The 12,852-nt window shown below is 44.7% G+C and overlaps 1 protein-coding gene across 1 annotated transcript in view; it reads right to left on the bottom strand.

Moving 5' to 3' along the window:
* Positions 1 to 12,852, bottom strand: part of JAZF1 (JAZF zinc finger 1) — a 190,249-nt gene that overhangs the window by 3,244 nt on the left and 174,153 nt on the right. Inside the window, exon 4 of the mRNA XM_083823213.1 lies at positions 6,032 to 6,201. Coding sequence (XP_083679339.1) covers positions 6,032 to 6,201 — 170 coding nt within the window. The remainder of the gene's footprint in view (positions 1 to 6,031; positions 6,202 to 12,852) is intronic.

The raw sequence follows: 12,852 nt of genomic DNA, 5'->3' as shown, positions 1-12,852 counted from the left end.
TTCCACTAAGAGAGCTCGGATTTTTTGGGGGAAAAAAAGGGGAGAGGAGAGGGGGAGGCAAACTGTGTTTCATTAGAACTTCTCCTAGGAATAAAACCTAAAAAGAAGCCAAGACAACTTGTAGCAAAGGTACAGCTCTGAGGCTCTACCATATCCTTTCTAAAGTTTCTAGATGTGTGCCTCAGATTATTATTTTTTAACTAAAAAAAAGCCAAAATCAATTAACAGCCTGGATATTAGTTAATTTAGCCCACTAAGTAAGAGCTTAAGGAATTTTGTCTTTGCTGAGCCATGACCTGTTGTTACACATGACAAAATGTCCCTGTGGCTCTTGGAGCAGCAGGCTCAGCTGTGTTAGCAGGCAGGCTACGGTAAGGGAAGCTCCAGCAGTTGGATGAGGAAAAAGAAAAGGAGGAGAAAGAGAAAAGAGTTAAAAGCCGTCTGTAAACAGAACCCAGCTGAAACTCCTCAAACTTCACCAGACTCTACATGTATCAGAAAGCTAACATCAGAGAGGCATCAGAGGTTACCACCTTTGGTACCGCTCTCCTGCCAACACTTTCCTCTCTCCTCCCCCTACCACCTAACCCAATTTAATTTGCATCAAAATCTCAAGTGCTTGGTGATGCTCCTGGCAGTCCCCTCCAAGCGCTGCCCACACAACACTGAGTAAGAAAGGGCCGAGGGGAACTTGTGGCCCCCATCACGAAGCCAGGAGGAGCGCGGCTGCAGCAGCCACCGGCCAGTGCCCCGATGGTGCTGTCCCCGCACAAAACGCTGTGCCCCGTTCACTGGGTGCTGACCGTGCCCCTGCAGCGATGTATTTTCAATCTTCAAGCAAACAGCTCTCCAGTTTTAATCGCGAGGTTGGGCGCAATATTGCCCCCGCCAGATCTCGCAGTGCCCGGCAGGGGCTGCACCTCCCAAGCCCCATTTTGGGGCATCTGCCAGCACCCAGGTACCGCGAGGACCTGCACCCCGAACGGGAGGGAATCGGAGGGTGACCTGCTAAACTGTTGCTACTGCAGTGAAACTTCAAAAACAAAGTAGACCTCAAACCCTCTATTTATCTTGGAAACTACAGAAGCCTGCTCAGACTTCCACTCTTTATAAGCAATCATTTTAAGGTATTTTTAAACGACCAGTACCAATTGTTACGGACTCCCCAGATCCGCAGTCACGAATACCCTCACTGCTCCGTGCCAACTGTGCTTGTCTCCTCTTCCAGATTTTTTTAATGATCCACTCAGCCTCAAGTACGGAATGCACCACATGCTTTGATGAAAGGGGAAAGTAATTTCAGGCAGAAAAATTTAAGGAAATGCTAAAACAGCAACCTATGTGGAATTAATTGGGCCGTGGAAGGTTTGAAAAATAGTAAAACACGCAGGGCATGAGGAGCTAGTGTAACATGAAATCTGATCTGCACTTGTGTCTAAAAGAAAGCTGTTGTTAGAATTACAGTCAACTCTTCAGCACTTTTTCCACTGCTGCAATGTAAACACTTTGTTGTATGTCTGGGTTGAGTTTGTTGAGGTATGGCAAAAAACGCTGCCAAACCCATACATCACTTTTATTGCCCCGGTTACTTAGGTTGCTCATTATTTACTCTCACAAATGATTGAGGAAGAAGATGGCAGTATAGAAGGGCACTCACAAACCTTCAGCAGGAGGAAACAATTATTAACCCAGGACCAGATCAGGAGGAGACACAGGGGAGTTCAGCCTGGCACTGCCCGGTCTGCAGGGACACGAGGACACTTGACGTACCCACGAAGCCACCACTCTCCAGAAGCTACACGAGCATGCCACCCTCTTCAACTAGGGCTGGTTCAGGTGGATTTCTTGTTTCATACTCATCTCCGGGCTGTTCCTTTACAAAAATCCCACCCAGCCTAGCAGCCTGGCCTACCTGCTTCTCAGTGTCCTCTGAGGGAGGACAGGGAAATGGGAACTTCGTCGTGTCCCCTCCCTCCTCCTCGCTCCGTAACTGTGCTGCTCTTGCTTCTCACGCAACTTGTGCCCTACCGAGCACTGGCATGAGTAAGGAAACACGCCAAATATATCTACATGAGACAATCTTGAACGACTGTAACTACCAACACACCAACAGTAATTAAAAAAACACCCTTGCAAAGGCAATCTACAGACAGAGATGAACCATGGTTTATATGCCCTTTCAAACACCATCATAAACCAGGCGTACTCAGGAAAGCACCTCTACCACCCCAGTGAATTTCAGTCCCGGGTAATGAACCTACACTGATAAACTGTTAGTTTTTCATGCAGGAAGACCACGTAACTTCAGAACTGAATTCACAGACTACATAGAAAAACCAAGCTTGTAATTTCTGGGCAGCTAGAAATTTTACAAAGGCCAGGAGAAGCTTAGGTTAATTTGCTTTTCTAGAGCGTTTGTAGGTGAGAGATGAGAACTCAGGCTTGCTTAGATGAAATCAGCTGTTGACATCTTGGTATTTCATGGTTGCACTGATAGAGATGCATATAACTACGTTATGTGTGTACGTACTACTATTCTCGTGTTACTGTATTTGCACAGTCTGCAAAAACTATGACAAATACTCTAGGGTTTTGTCTGTAGTAGCATATACACGTTATTTGTGGGATTTTTGTCTTTATTGTGCATTGAACTTTATTTGTTCTTTGGAAGTTGCCTGAATTAGTTTATCTACATCATACACGCATTTTGAATGTCCTTCTCCTGAGCTAGCACCCAAGTAACTGATACAAATAGGTAGGGTGTAATAAAAGGAAAGCCAATTGCCAGCTTCACAAATCCACACCAGCTCCAACAGGTGACATCTTGCAAAGCACGTTAAGAACTCATTACCCACCGACTGCTGGATAGGTCACCTAAATGTGAATGTAAAGCCTATATTTGGCAATGGTGAACTTTGAAGAAACAAGATGTTAAGGTTCCTTTGAATATCTTAGATGATTTTCTAAAATCAAATTAATGGCTTCAAACACAAAGCAGATAAATAATAGTAAACCAGCAAATGACAAACTCTTAAATACTCATCATTTCCTCTCTCAGCAACTGTAAAAAAGAAAAAGAAAGCAAGCTCCAGAAACTACTTCAGAGACTGTTAGGCACCTAGAAGTCAGCGTGCTCCAGATCCCTTTAGCTGTTTCAGAATATCCCAACAAACAAGTTTACAAGCCACTGAAGTTGTTGTTGTTGGTTTTTTTTTCCCAGAATCTTTGGCCCTTCAAGAAAAATCTGTGCCATACTGTACAGAGGGCTTAGTACCAATGCATTTTATAAGCAAGCGATTTTATTTCTTAAAAAAAATAAAAGTTCCTGAAGAACAATTAGATGTTTATGACTGCCTTCTACTGCAGTGCCTATGGGAAAGTGCCAGCAGATAGCAGCTGGGCAGAAGGCCAGTAGGGTCTTCTGATACTCATCTGGGCTTGTGTATAAACATGTTCTTATTACAGTTTCCATTGTCCGCCCCAGCCCACTCCTTGGGAGTATTTGTTGTACTCATTCTTGTCTTATTTACCTTTCCATAATGACTTTTCAGTGCAGAGGCCATCTTTTATCCTTGTACATTGTTTGCAAAAAGGAGCCCCAGTCCCTACTGGGTCCTTTAGGCAGTCCTGCAGTACAAATAACACACCTAAAAATAACATCTCTGCTTCTCAAACGTACGTCACCTAGGGCCAGACAAAAGAAAAATGTGTACATTCTCCTTTCCTCCTCGCTCCCTAAAAGAATGCATCCTTTCTCAGCCGTAAAGTGAGCCTGGCAATTACTGTATGTGCATGTCCGTGTTCCTGTTTGTGGCTCTATAATTGTTTTACAGCCCTGACTGTGATTATCCAGTACCCACCAGAAAATCCCAGCGCTTTGATCACAGGACTCCCTACCCAGACTCAGCAAATAATTCATCTGAGGAGGGGGTTAAGTAGGAGGAAGACGAAGAGGAAACAAGAAACACAGCTGACACAAAACTAAAAGGAAGGAAACAAAGATAAAAATGTAAAAAGCAGAAAAAAAAAAACGGGCTGAAAAGAAAAAAGGAAGGAAGCAGAGCCCCCAGAAAAGAGAGATGAGGTGAGGCAGAGCTAAAGGAAATGTATTTTCCTATCTGGATTGAACAGAGGTGAGTCTCTGAGGAAAATACGGCACTTTTTATTTGCTGCTGCTCTCTGTCTGTCAGCCTCTCTCTGGGTCATTAATTTGTTCCCTGTCCGACTGCTCGAACATTAATGGTGTACGAGATATCCCTCAGACAGTCCTCATGCATTTGAGATGAAGGTAGTGAGATAGCAGAAGCAGGCAGGAACAGCTTGCTTATTTGGGCAATAAAAAGACAGAGGGCTGGCAGTCAAACAGAGAACAGACAGGATATAGCAAATTACAGGGTTCTCCTTCTAGCCTGTGCCATTAAATGAATGTTTTCTGCAACGCATAGATGCCCTGTGGGCATACTGACTTCTAACAATCACCATGGCTTGTTTGCTTCCTGAGCTAGGGATTTAGCATTTACGCTATACCTTCCATCCGACACAGCTCCTGCCACACAGGAAAAGTATTAATCTCACTTAATGCGGTTATATCTGCAAAGTAATACCTGAAAAATAGGCTCAAAACATCTTTCCCTCTGCCCTGCCCCGAGATAGAGAATAATCTTTACACAGGTCAGACACAGCTCTGCAAAACCAGACGACTTGTACGTCGCTAAGAAAGGAGCACGCTGCTTTCTTGCTCGTGTTACAAGTATTTGAAGTAAGCATTAGCTGATCTCCGAGCACTGTGCACGAGCCCGAGTCTCGTGACCCGCTGCTAACAGAGAAGGCACAGCCCAGAACAGCTGCAGGATCGCTGCAACGCATTTTCATCCACTACACGTTTTCACACACAGTTTATTCGTTCTTGTCACAACTGTTTTATCTCAAACGTTATTGGTCTTCCTATATTTCTCTTTCATATTTCTGTTCTCTTTTAAGTCCCTGCTTTTCAGTTATTTAAAGGCAAAGCCATAAAATAAAACAAGTATAAAAACAAACCCCACCACTACCGGTTTTTCTAGGGTGTAGGTCAGTGGTTGAATTTTCTAGTACTTCATGCAAAAAGTTATTTAAAGGAATTGTAGCCAGTACACTATTTCTGATCCCAAATTTCAGTGACTACAGAATACTGAAGTCCAAAGTGGTCAATAAAATTTAATCTGCCCCCGCACCCATTCACGGGAAGCAATATTCCTGTCCTCGCACCGTCACAGCGTGTTCTTTACCAGCCAGCTCAAGGTTCAAAGTTAAAGATGTTTCACTCCCATAAACAGAGAAAATTTTCTCATGATGGAGTGTAATCAGAAAGGGAAAAAAAAAAAAAGTTTCCCAGCATGTCACGCAGAGGGACGCAAGCCCAGCACTCAGGGCCAGACACAGCGACTACTGCGCACATGAGTCACTGGGACACTGACCCAGCACAGAACGATGCCAGAATTTCTCCAAGGCTCTGCTTTCTCGAGGTGACCTCTGACTCGTGAAACATTAACCACCACCTTCCTGCACATCGCCTTTACCAGAAGGAGTACGCCGGGCACGGTGTCGCTACAGGGGAGGCAGCGTCTCTCTCAGTTACGCAGAAGGAATTCATCCCGGCACTGACGGGCAGAAGCTTTTTACTTAGTGCCTCTGAAAGGGACCCATGAGATCATTTTGCTGGTATTGCCTCCTGGGTTCTGCACTTAATTTGTCTGAATTATAGAAAACTAATTAAAACGTGTAAAGCATAAGTCCTAAGAAAGTCACCGTACGTAATCCTGTTTGACAGACAGGGATGCAAAGGCCACATTCTTTAAAAACCTTATAACTTGGCTGTGCTTCAGAGGAAACCGGTGAATAAAACACATACTCTGCTAAAATACCACCAAAATAAATATGACAAGTCTATTAAACAAGAAGGGTATAAAGTGATTTTACAGGCTTTCCTTTTTTTTTCCCCCTCTCCTCTCCGCACCAGCTGGAAGTAAGATAGGTTTGCACCACTGCTTACCTTATATCTTTTTTTACATCCAGGAACAGGACAGGCAAAAGGTTTCTCATCCCCTCCATTCATGCACATTGAACTAAGGATAGCTTCAGAGCTGATAGCACTTTCTGTAGTCCAGGACTCATCACTGTCTGATTCTTCATAGTCTACTTCCTCCTCATCATATTCACTACCTAGAAAAGCAGGGTGGTGAGATAAGGATAAAGAGCACGGCAAGATAATGCATTCTGTATTTATTACATCAGTTACAATGACTTGTAATTTCCCCACTTCTGTCTTTGCTGGAAGACAGTTTTAATTTTATAAACCTCTCCTTCTTATAGCCATTTATTCTTTCATAAAGACACCAGTGGCTCTTTGTCTGATAACAGAGACAGGCATTATTCCTGTATTTTCATAAACAGTTAACTGTGTGGCACAGAAAGTTCAAAGGACCGATTTTAAACTGCAGTTTCATTACCCCTCAAACAACGGGATCCCTCTGTCTTTCCCAGGGCCCAAACAGAAAATGTGTTTTTCCTCCCCCCTGCAATTAAAGCTAATTTTAAGGCTTTTCTTTACGCAATACAATACTGAAGAGCGTAATTCTACAGATCATAAACAGTGTAAAATAATATGTTGACAAGTCCTAATGCATTTACTAGCCCTTTGGAATTAATAGGAATTATAGCACAACATTAATAAGAATTATATTGTAGCAATTATAGTTGTGAAATTCATTCCCTCAGGTGTGGGGATAAATTGCATTGTGTGGCTGCCCTGCGCAGACCACATTATGTTCCAGATATGCTACAAGAGCCGTTTGAGCAGCTGGTGCTGAGTTTATTTATTATTTTTAATTGCAATAACTATTAATGAAATTCTCTGAAGAAGTTAAATGTGAAACAAGAGAAATTGGGAAAGCAGAATTCCAACTGTAAAAATACAGTTTAAAAAAAAAAAAGGCAAGGGAGGGAAGAGCCCCAGCTGATTAAAAAGAAAATATATACACAGAGGGAGAGAGAGGGAAAGCTTAGGGAAAGCTTGTGTGGTGTCAGCAGGAGGTGGTGCTGTGTTTCCCCTCCCCTTTATTCTTTCCCTTTCCCAGCTCTGCTAAATTTTATCCTTTCTGCTGAAAGACGATTTGGCTCCGAGTGCTGGAATAGCTCCTGTTATTAAAGACAGTTATATGACACTTGCATGGCTCTATTTGCTTCCCTCATTTGCCCTTTAAGTGCATGCCTCCGAGCAGCTCGAGGCAGCAAGGGGAAAGCGCAGACAGATGCCTTATGGCACTTTAAAAAAGAAACATCACGACTTCACAAAGAAAACCCGTGCAGCACCGTACAATGGAGTCTTTGTTTTTCTCGCTTCTCATGAAACTGGATCCGCACCTATCGCCTTCATTTTTCTCTCCTGATCCCCCTCCCCATGTGCTCCCCCTCTTGCTCGGCACCTCCCGATCATTAAGCGAAAAATGCATGTCAACTGGTAGCTGGGAGCGCTTCGGGCTCCTGAGCTTTAATCAGATATTGTAAGTCAGCTTACAGATGTCAGGCTATACACGTTTCTTTCCTGTGGTTTCCATCCGCACAGGGTGGTACGCAGATGAGGGAAGATGGATTGTTTCCCACCACCGCCAAACGCGGCCGCGAGCGCACGCACACACATTCTGCGGGACATCTGGAAAAGCGCGCCGCTGCCCGAGATCCCTGATCCCACACAGAAGGACTGAAAGCCAAGGAAAGCATTATTGACCTCTTAAAATATTTCTGAACTCTAGGAACAGTTAACCTAAAATGAAGTTAAGAGTTGTTATAGTTTAATTAACCAATAAAAAAAAAATGGAGGCAAAACCACAACTCTGCTTCTACGATTTCCTGCCCTTGATTGTATCTTGATGGAAAAAATTCCTCAAGCTGCTCCTTTCAAACTTTTTAGCTCTTTTATTTTTTTTTGGCAAATGCAACAGAAAAACCTATTGTAAATAGATACACGCATTTCTAGGACGAGAACATATTCAACCTTTCTAGACACCGATACCAACAACTTCTGCCATTGTAAACACCCCCTTAAAAGGGGGCTGATTTCCCCACAAATAGGATTTTGTCCTCCCCCAAAAATATCACCCAAGACCACGACATCACGAAAGATATCACCGCTTTCAGGGGTAACAAGAAGCAGGCTTTTATAAAACAGCGATCAGTGCATTAGAAAACCTAATATGCAATTATCATCAAATTAATAATCAAATCGATACGTTGCACAAGAAAAAAAGATATGTGGAGCAGTGGGGAGTAGAAGTAATCGTAATTATGCATCTCCATAGGTTTTCCTTTACTTTAAGGCATCCTTTAGTTTTTTAGTAACTTTGTATAGACCTAATTCTGTAACAACTTCTGCCTGCTCTTCACTTACAGGTAGGCTCACTGAAGGAGAAAGAGAGAGGAGAAATCAGAAAGTGTGCACAAGCATCTGCAAGGTCAGAGCATCCCTATGGTTTAATTAGCTTACCTGAACAGAAATGCAAGATTTTGTCTAGTACAGTGAAAAGAGTTGTTTAAACTGTATAAACAAATTCTCTAGTGCCTCGGGTTTTTAAACCAAGACCTGCCATCAGGGATTTTACAAATAGGATGGTATGAATAACCATAGGGATATACTTTCCTTCTTTCCCTAGCCAGGCATCCCGTTAATGATGCGAAGTACCTTGAAGGCACAGTACTTTGTACAAGCTGGAACTGCAGAGCCTATCGCTGCTCTTATCTAACAGCGTCCTACTGAACTCACTGGCTTGTACGCTCTTCTAAAAAAAAAAATAAATAAACAAATCCCAAAATGTATTTAAGAGGGCCCTGGTATAAACAAAATGTAAAAACTTACTGTCTTAAAAAAAAAAAAAAATCATTAGCAATAAAAATTTATCCTTTAAATAATTATGTTGTTTCAGTTGCCATAGGAAAACAACACTGATTTAGCCGGGCTTTTAACCGATTCCGCCTCGGAATTTAATTTCCTCCGTTGTCAGTGCCTACGCGCAGCAGCCCAGGCGGTGCCTCGCCAACCTCGCCGCCTGCACGCAACAAAGCGGCGAAAAGGAGGAAAAACAAAAAAGCTCGGCACGCGGCTTGGCGCTGCCATCATAAACAGCCCCCGGGCCGGGCGTTTTAATTAAGCGCTGCACGGCCGGGGCCGGTGGCTGGCTGGGCCAAGCGTTTCCCACGGCAAGCAGGGTCCCTGGCCCTGGGCTCCACGTCAGGTGTAGGAGCTGCAACACGGCTGCAACCCGAGCCGGCGGCGGCGCCTCGCTCCCTCCGGGCAGCCGGCCATGGTGGTGGCACTGCGCGGGGGAAGCACGCAGCACCGTGCTTTGATCCGCGAGAGGGCTCTTGCTTGCATTAAAAAAGAAAAAGGAAAAAGACCGGGGTGGTTTTGCACAATAATAAATGTAAATATTTGATCTGAAAAGGAAACACAAATGTTTAAGCACATTTGCATCTAACCTGTGGCCTGTTTCGGGGTACGACAACCCAGCCACTGGACTCAGAGAAGTATCTGAAGGTACTATTAAAAGAGCTCCTGGTGACCTGGTTCCCCGAGCTCTGCCAGGGCGCCGCCCTGTGCATGGGAAAGGGGCTGGGATGCTCTGCTGGGGTACGCTGCTCTTTTGGGGGACCGAGCAGAGCAGCTCAGCACACATGCCGGTGGCCTCGCCGCTTCTCCTAGTGCTCAGGAGGCAGATCCAGCACCCCACGTCGGTACTCACAGGAGAAATGCCAGAGTAGGACTTCACAAGTCTGAATAGCAAAGTGCTGTCCCCACATTCAGCGACACGCACGTCTCTGAGATGAAGTGTCTGAGTATCTAGAAGCAAAGGCTGACAGAGAAGCACTTGCTTTCTGCAAGGTGTTGTACGAATACACCGTATTATTACTGTAACTAAATACTAGTTCTGCAACAGCAAAAACCTGCCTTCTCCACCTCTCTCCTCTGGCAATGTTCTTTCTGAGTCTCCTTGCTAGCTCACTGCTTTTTACCAAGCCAGCTGCATCACAGAGCTCTCACGCTGAGACCCTGCCTAGTTGTAGCTCAGCCCAGCCGAGAACCAGTGCTGCATCCTCCCACAGACCAGGTAACATCTTCCCAGCGCTGCCCCTGCCCTCGCATGCAGCACGCGTGCTCCAGTCCCGGCCCCCAAAGTTGTCCCCTCTGTCCTCACTCCAGCAGCTGTACCAAAAGGCTCACTTCATCTGTGCCACCCCTAGTAGATTAAAAAATGAAACAAAACAACACAGAAGCATGGAAAGAATGCTACAGTTATGTTTTTTTTTTTTTTTCCCTGCAATTTTCCACACTGAGACTATGCCACTGCCCCTCAAGCAAGAGGTGGGCTCCACTGGTGGAGAAGGACACCACGAGGCACAGCTGGCAGAGACTGCCCTGTCAGAGCCAGGTGTTACATAAAATTACCAGTTAGGAAAAGGCAGAAATTATCCAGGCTCACAAAACTATGCCAACAAGTTATTTTCCTTTCAATTTTTATACTGCGTTTAAACAAAAGCCATCGCAAGTGAGATGGCTGGCTGCACCACGGCACCTTATTTGCCAAAAGAAAACACGCACTAAAAGGGATTATGATTACTGCTAAAATCTCTTTGTAGCGTAATGAAGAGCAAAGTTGTGCCATCAAGACTTGCTCTACCTCTTCCTCCAGACGGTTTTGCTACTGAAGGCAGTGAGAATGCTGCTTAACCCTACAGCAAGGACCTGACCTCTTGAACGCCTATCTTCTACTCTTCGCTCTTCCAGCAGATGAAGTCAGCGCTTTAAATAGCTCAAAAGCATCTGGCAGGGAGTTAATCATCTGACAGTCTAGAACTGACAAGATCCCAGTTACCCTGCTGAGGATCAGGAGCCTTATCTTTTAGACTTGTGGAGGCTACTTGGTATTGGTGCCACTGCGGCCAAGACCCAATTCTACCTTTTGTGTCCATGCATTCATTCTACCGTGAGATTTACAGAGGCATTTTTTCCTCAACTTCACATGAATCTTGGTTCTAGCAGGTGCACATCATTTGTAGTTGTTTGATGTGTTAAATCTAAAGACTTCTGTAGTGTGCACTGGAAAATAAAAAAGACAAAGCTGATTAAAACCAGCACATACTGTGTGTGCCATTACAATGAATATGATCTATCTTGATCTCAAATCAAGAACATTACGAGTTCTTCCTTTCTCCTCCCAAGAAAAAAAGCAAAACAAAACATCCTTGCCAATTGCTTTTGTGACCAGAAAGCATACATTCAAGTATACAATGAATAACTAAGAGCAAATAGCTTACTGCAGCGGGAAGCAACATAGCTAGTGTCACCGAAAGTTCACGGTTGTTCCAATGATCTCTCATAAAAATTCAGCTTCACACTTTGTCCCATGCGGGACTCGCAGTTTGTATTTCACAGAACCAGTTTTATGAGAGCACTTCTTATGTTAAGAAGCTTGCATTCCCATATACCGTGACAGCTTCCTTGATTTAAAAAAAAAAAAAAAGTGAATTATTAATGTTATGTGAATTTTGGTCTACCACTAAAGCACATTTTCAGATTTGTCAAAGTCCTTCCCTACATGTCCATGGATGCACCCAGCCTCCCACTGTGCTCACCAGCAGGGAGAACATTCCCACAGCTGACACTCGCTGGTGATCCGAGGGCATAGAGTCATTCGAAACAAAATATTCTTCCTTTACAGAAAGCACAGGAAATAAATGCTACGAGCAATGAAACACAAAGCAGTTAAATAACATGTGTCACAGCTGCTAGGCAAGTCTTTAGGGGCTGCAGCAGGACCAGGAGCTGCTATGGGTGGCACAATGCACTGGGCTCTGGAAACTGCAACAAATTCCCAACATTGGATCATCCAACGAGCCTAAGATGGGGTTTCCTTAGCCTGCTTTTTCTTTTGGGGGTTGGGAGGAGAAGGGAGCTAGAGGACAGAAAATGTTTTTCAGCCTTGGTGACATGTCCATTCAGATTAAGTTTTTGTATTTCCAAAACCATTTTAATCACTGATGTTCACAAAAAATGATGTGTGCACGTGGAATACAAGAAAAAAAAAGAACAAAAAAAGGGGGTAGCTTAAGCAGATGAGTGCGTAGTGCTGGTATTTTAGACTGCCAATGCATATTGGGGTTTGGATTAAGCCCCTTCATGAAGTGAGCGCTAGGTTCCCTGTGGTGAGGCTGGACTTTTGTCAGCCAGGCACAACGCACACCGTTGTCTTTGCTCTTACCCCAGCCAGCATCTCTGAACCTCATTTCCGAGCGAGAGGCAGATTTGCTCTCCGAGCCAGCTGAATGCTTGGCAGCCCTGCTGTCACTTGAGGGAGCCGCTTGAGATGGTTATGGTTTGTCAAATGGGCGCCTGCCAAGGCTGGCAAAGACCTCCATCCCTCAGTGCGATCACAAAAGAGCCATCAAAACAGCAATTACTGCTTATTACTGACTTGGACCCTCATGAAGCTGTGGGGACGCGAGGGGCATGCCTCGGGGATGCTGCCAGCCCCCGCGCAGCGGGTCCCGGTGGCTGTGTGGTCTGCGGTGCCGCTGCCGGGCAGCGCGCCCGTGCCAGCTCCATCCGCGTCCTGCCCTTCCTCACAACACTAGTCAGAGCAGGATTTGGCCAGAAAAATGGCTTCTGGAGTACCCGCCCTTCCTTCCAGTCCTCTCCACGCAGAGATCAAGTGTCAGGCACTAAATAACGAGCTGTTTAGGAACGAAGACTATTTAGAGGAACTAATTTTCTATTGTTTCTGGCTGCTGCAAGGCTCAGTTAGTGAATAAGCACCACGAGCA

This window comes from Anser anser (genome assembly GCF_964211835.1).
Source record: "Anser anser genome assembly, chromosome: 2".
Classification (NCBI taxonomy): domain Eukaryota; kingdom Metazoa; phylum Chordata; class Aves; order Anseriformes; family Anatidae; genus Anser; species Anser anser.
The sequence above is the reverse complement of the archived record's forward strand: the minus strand, read 5'-3'. Positions and strand labels throughout refer to the sequence as shown.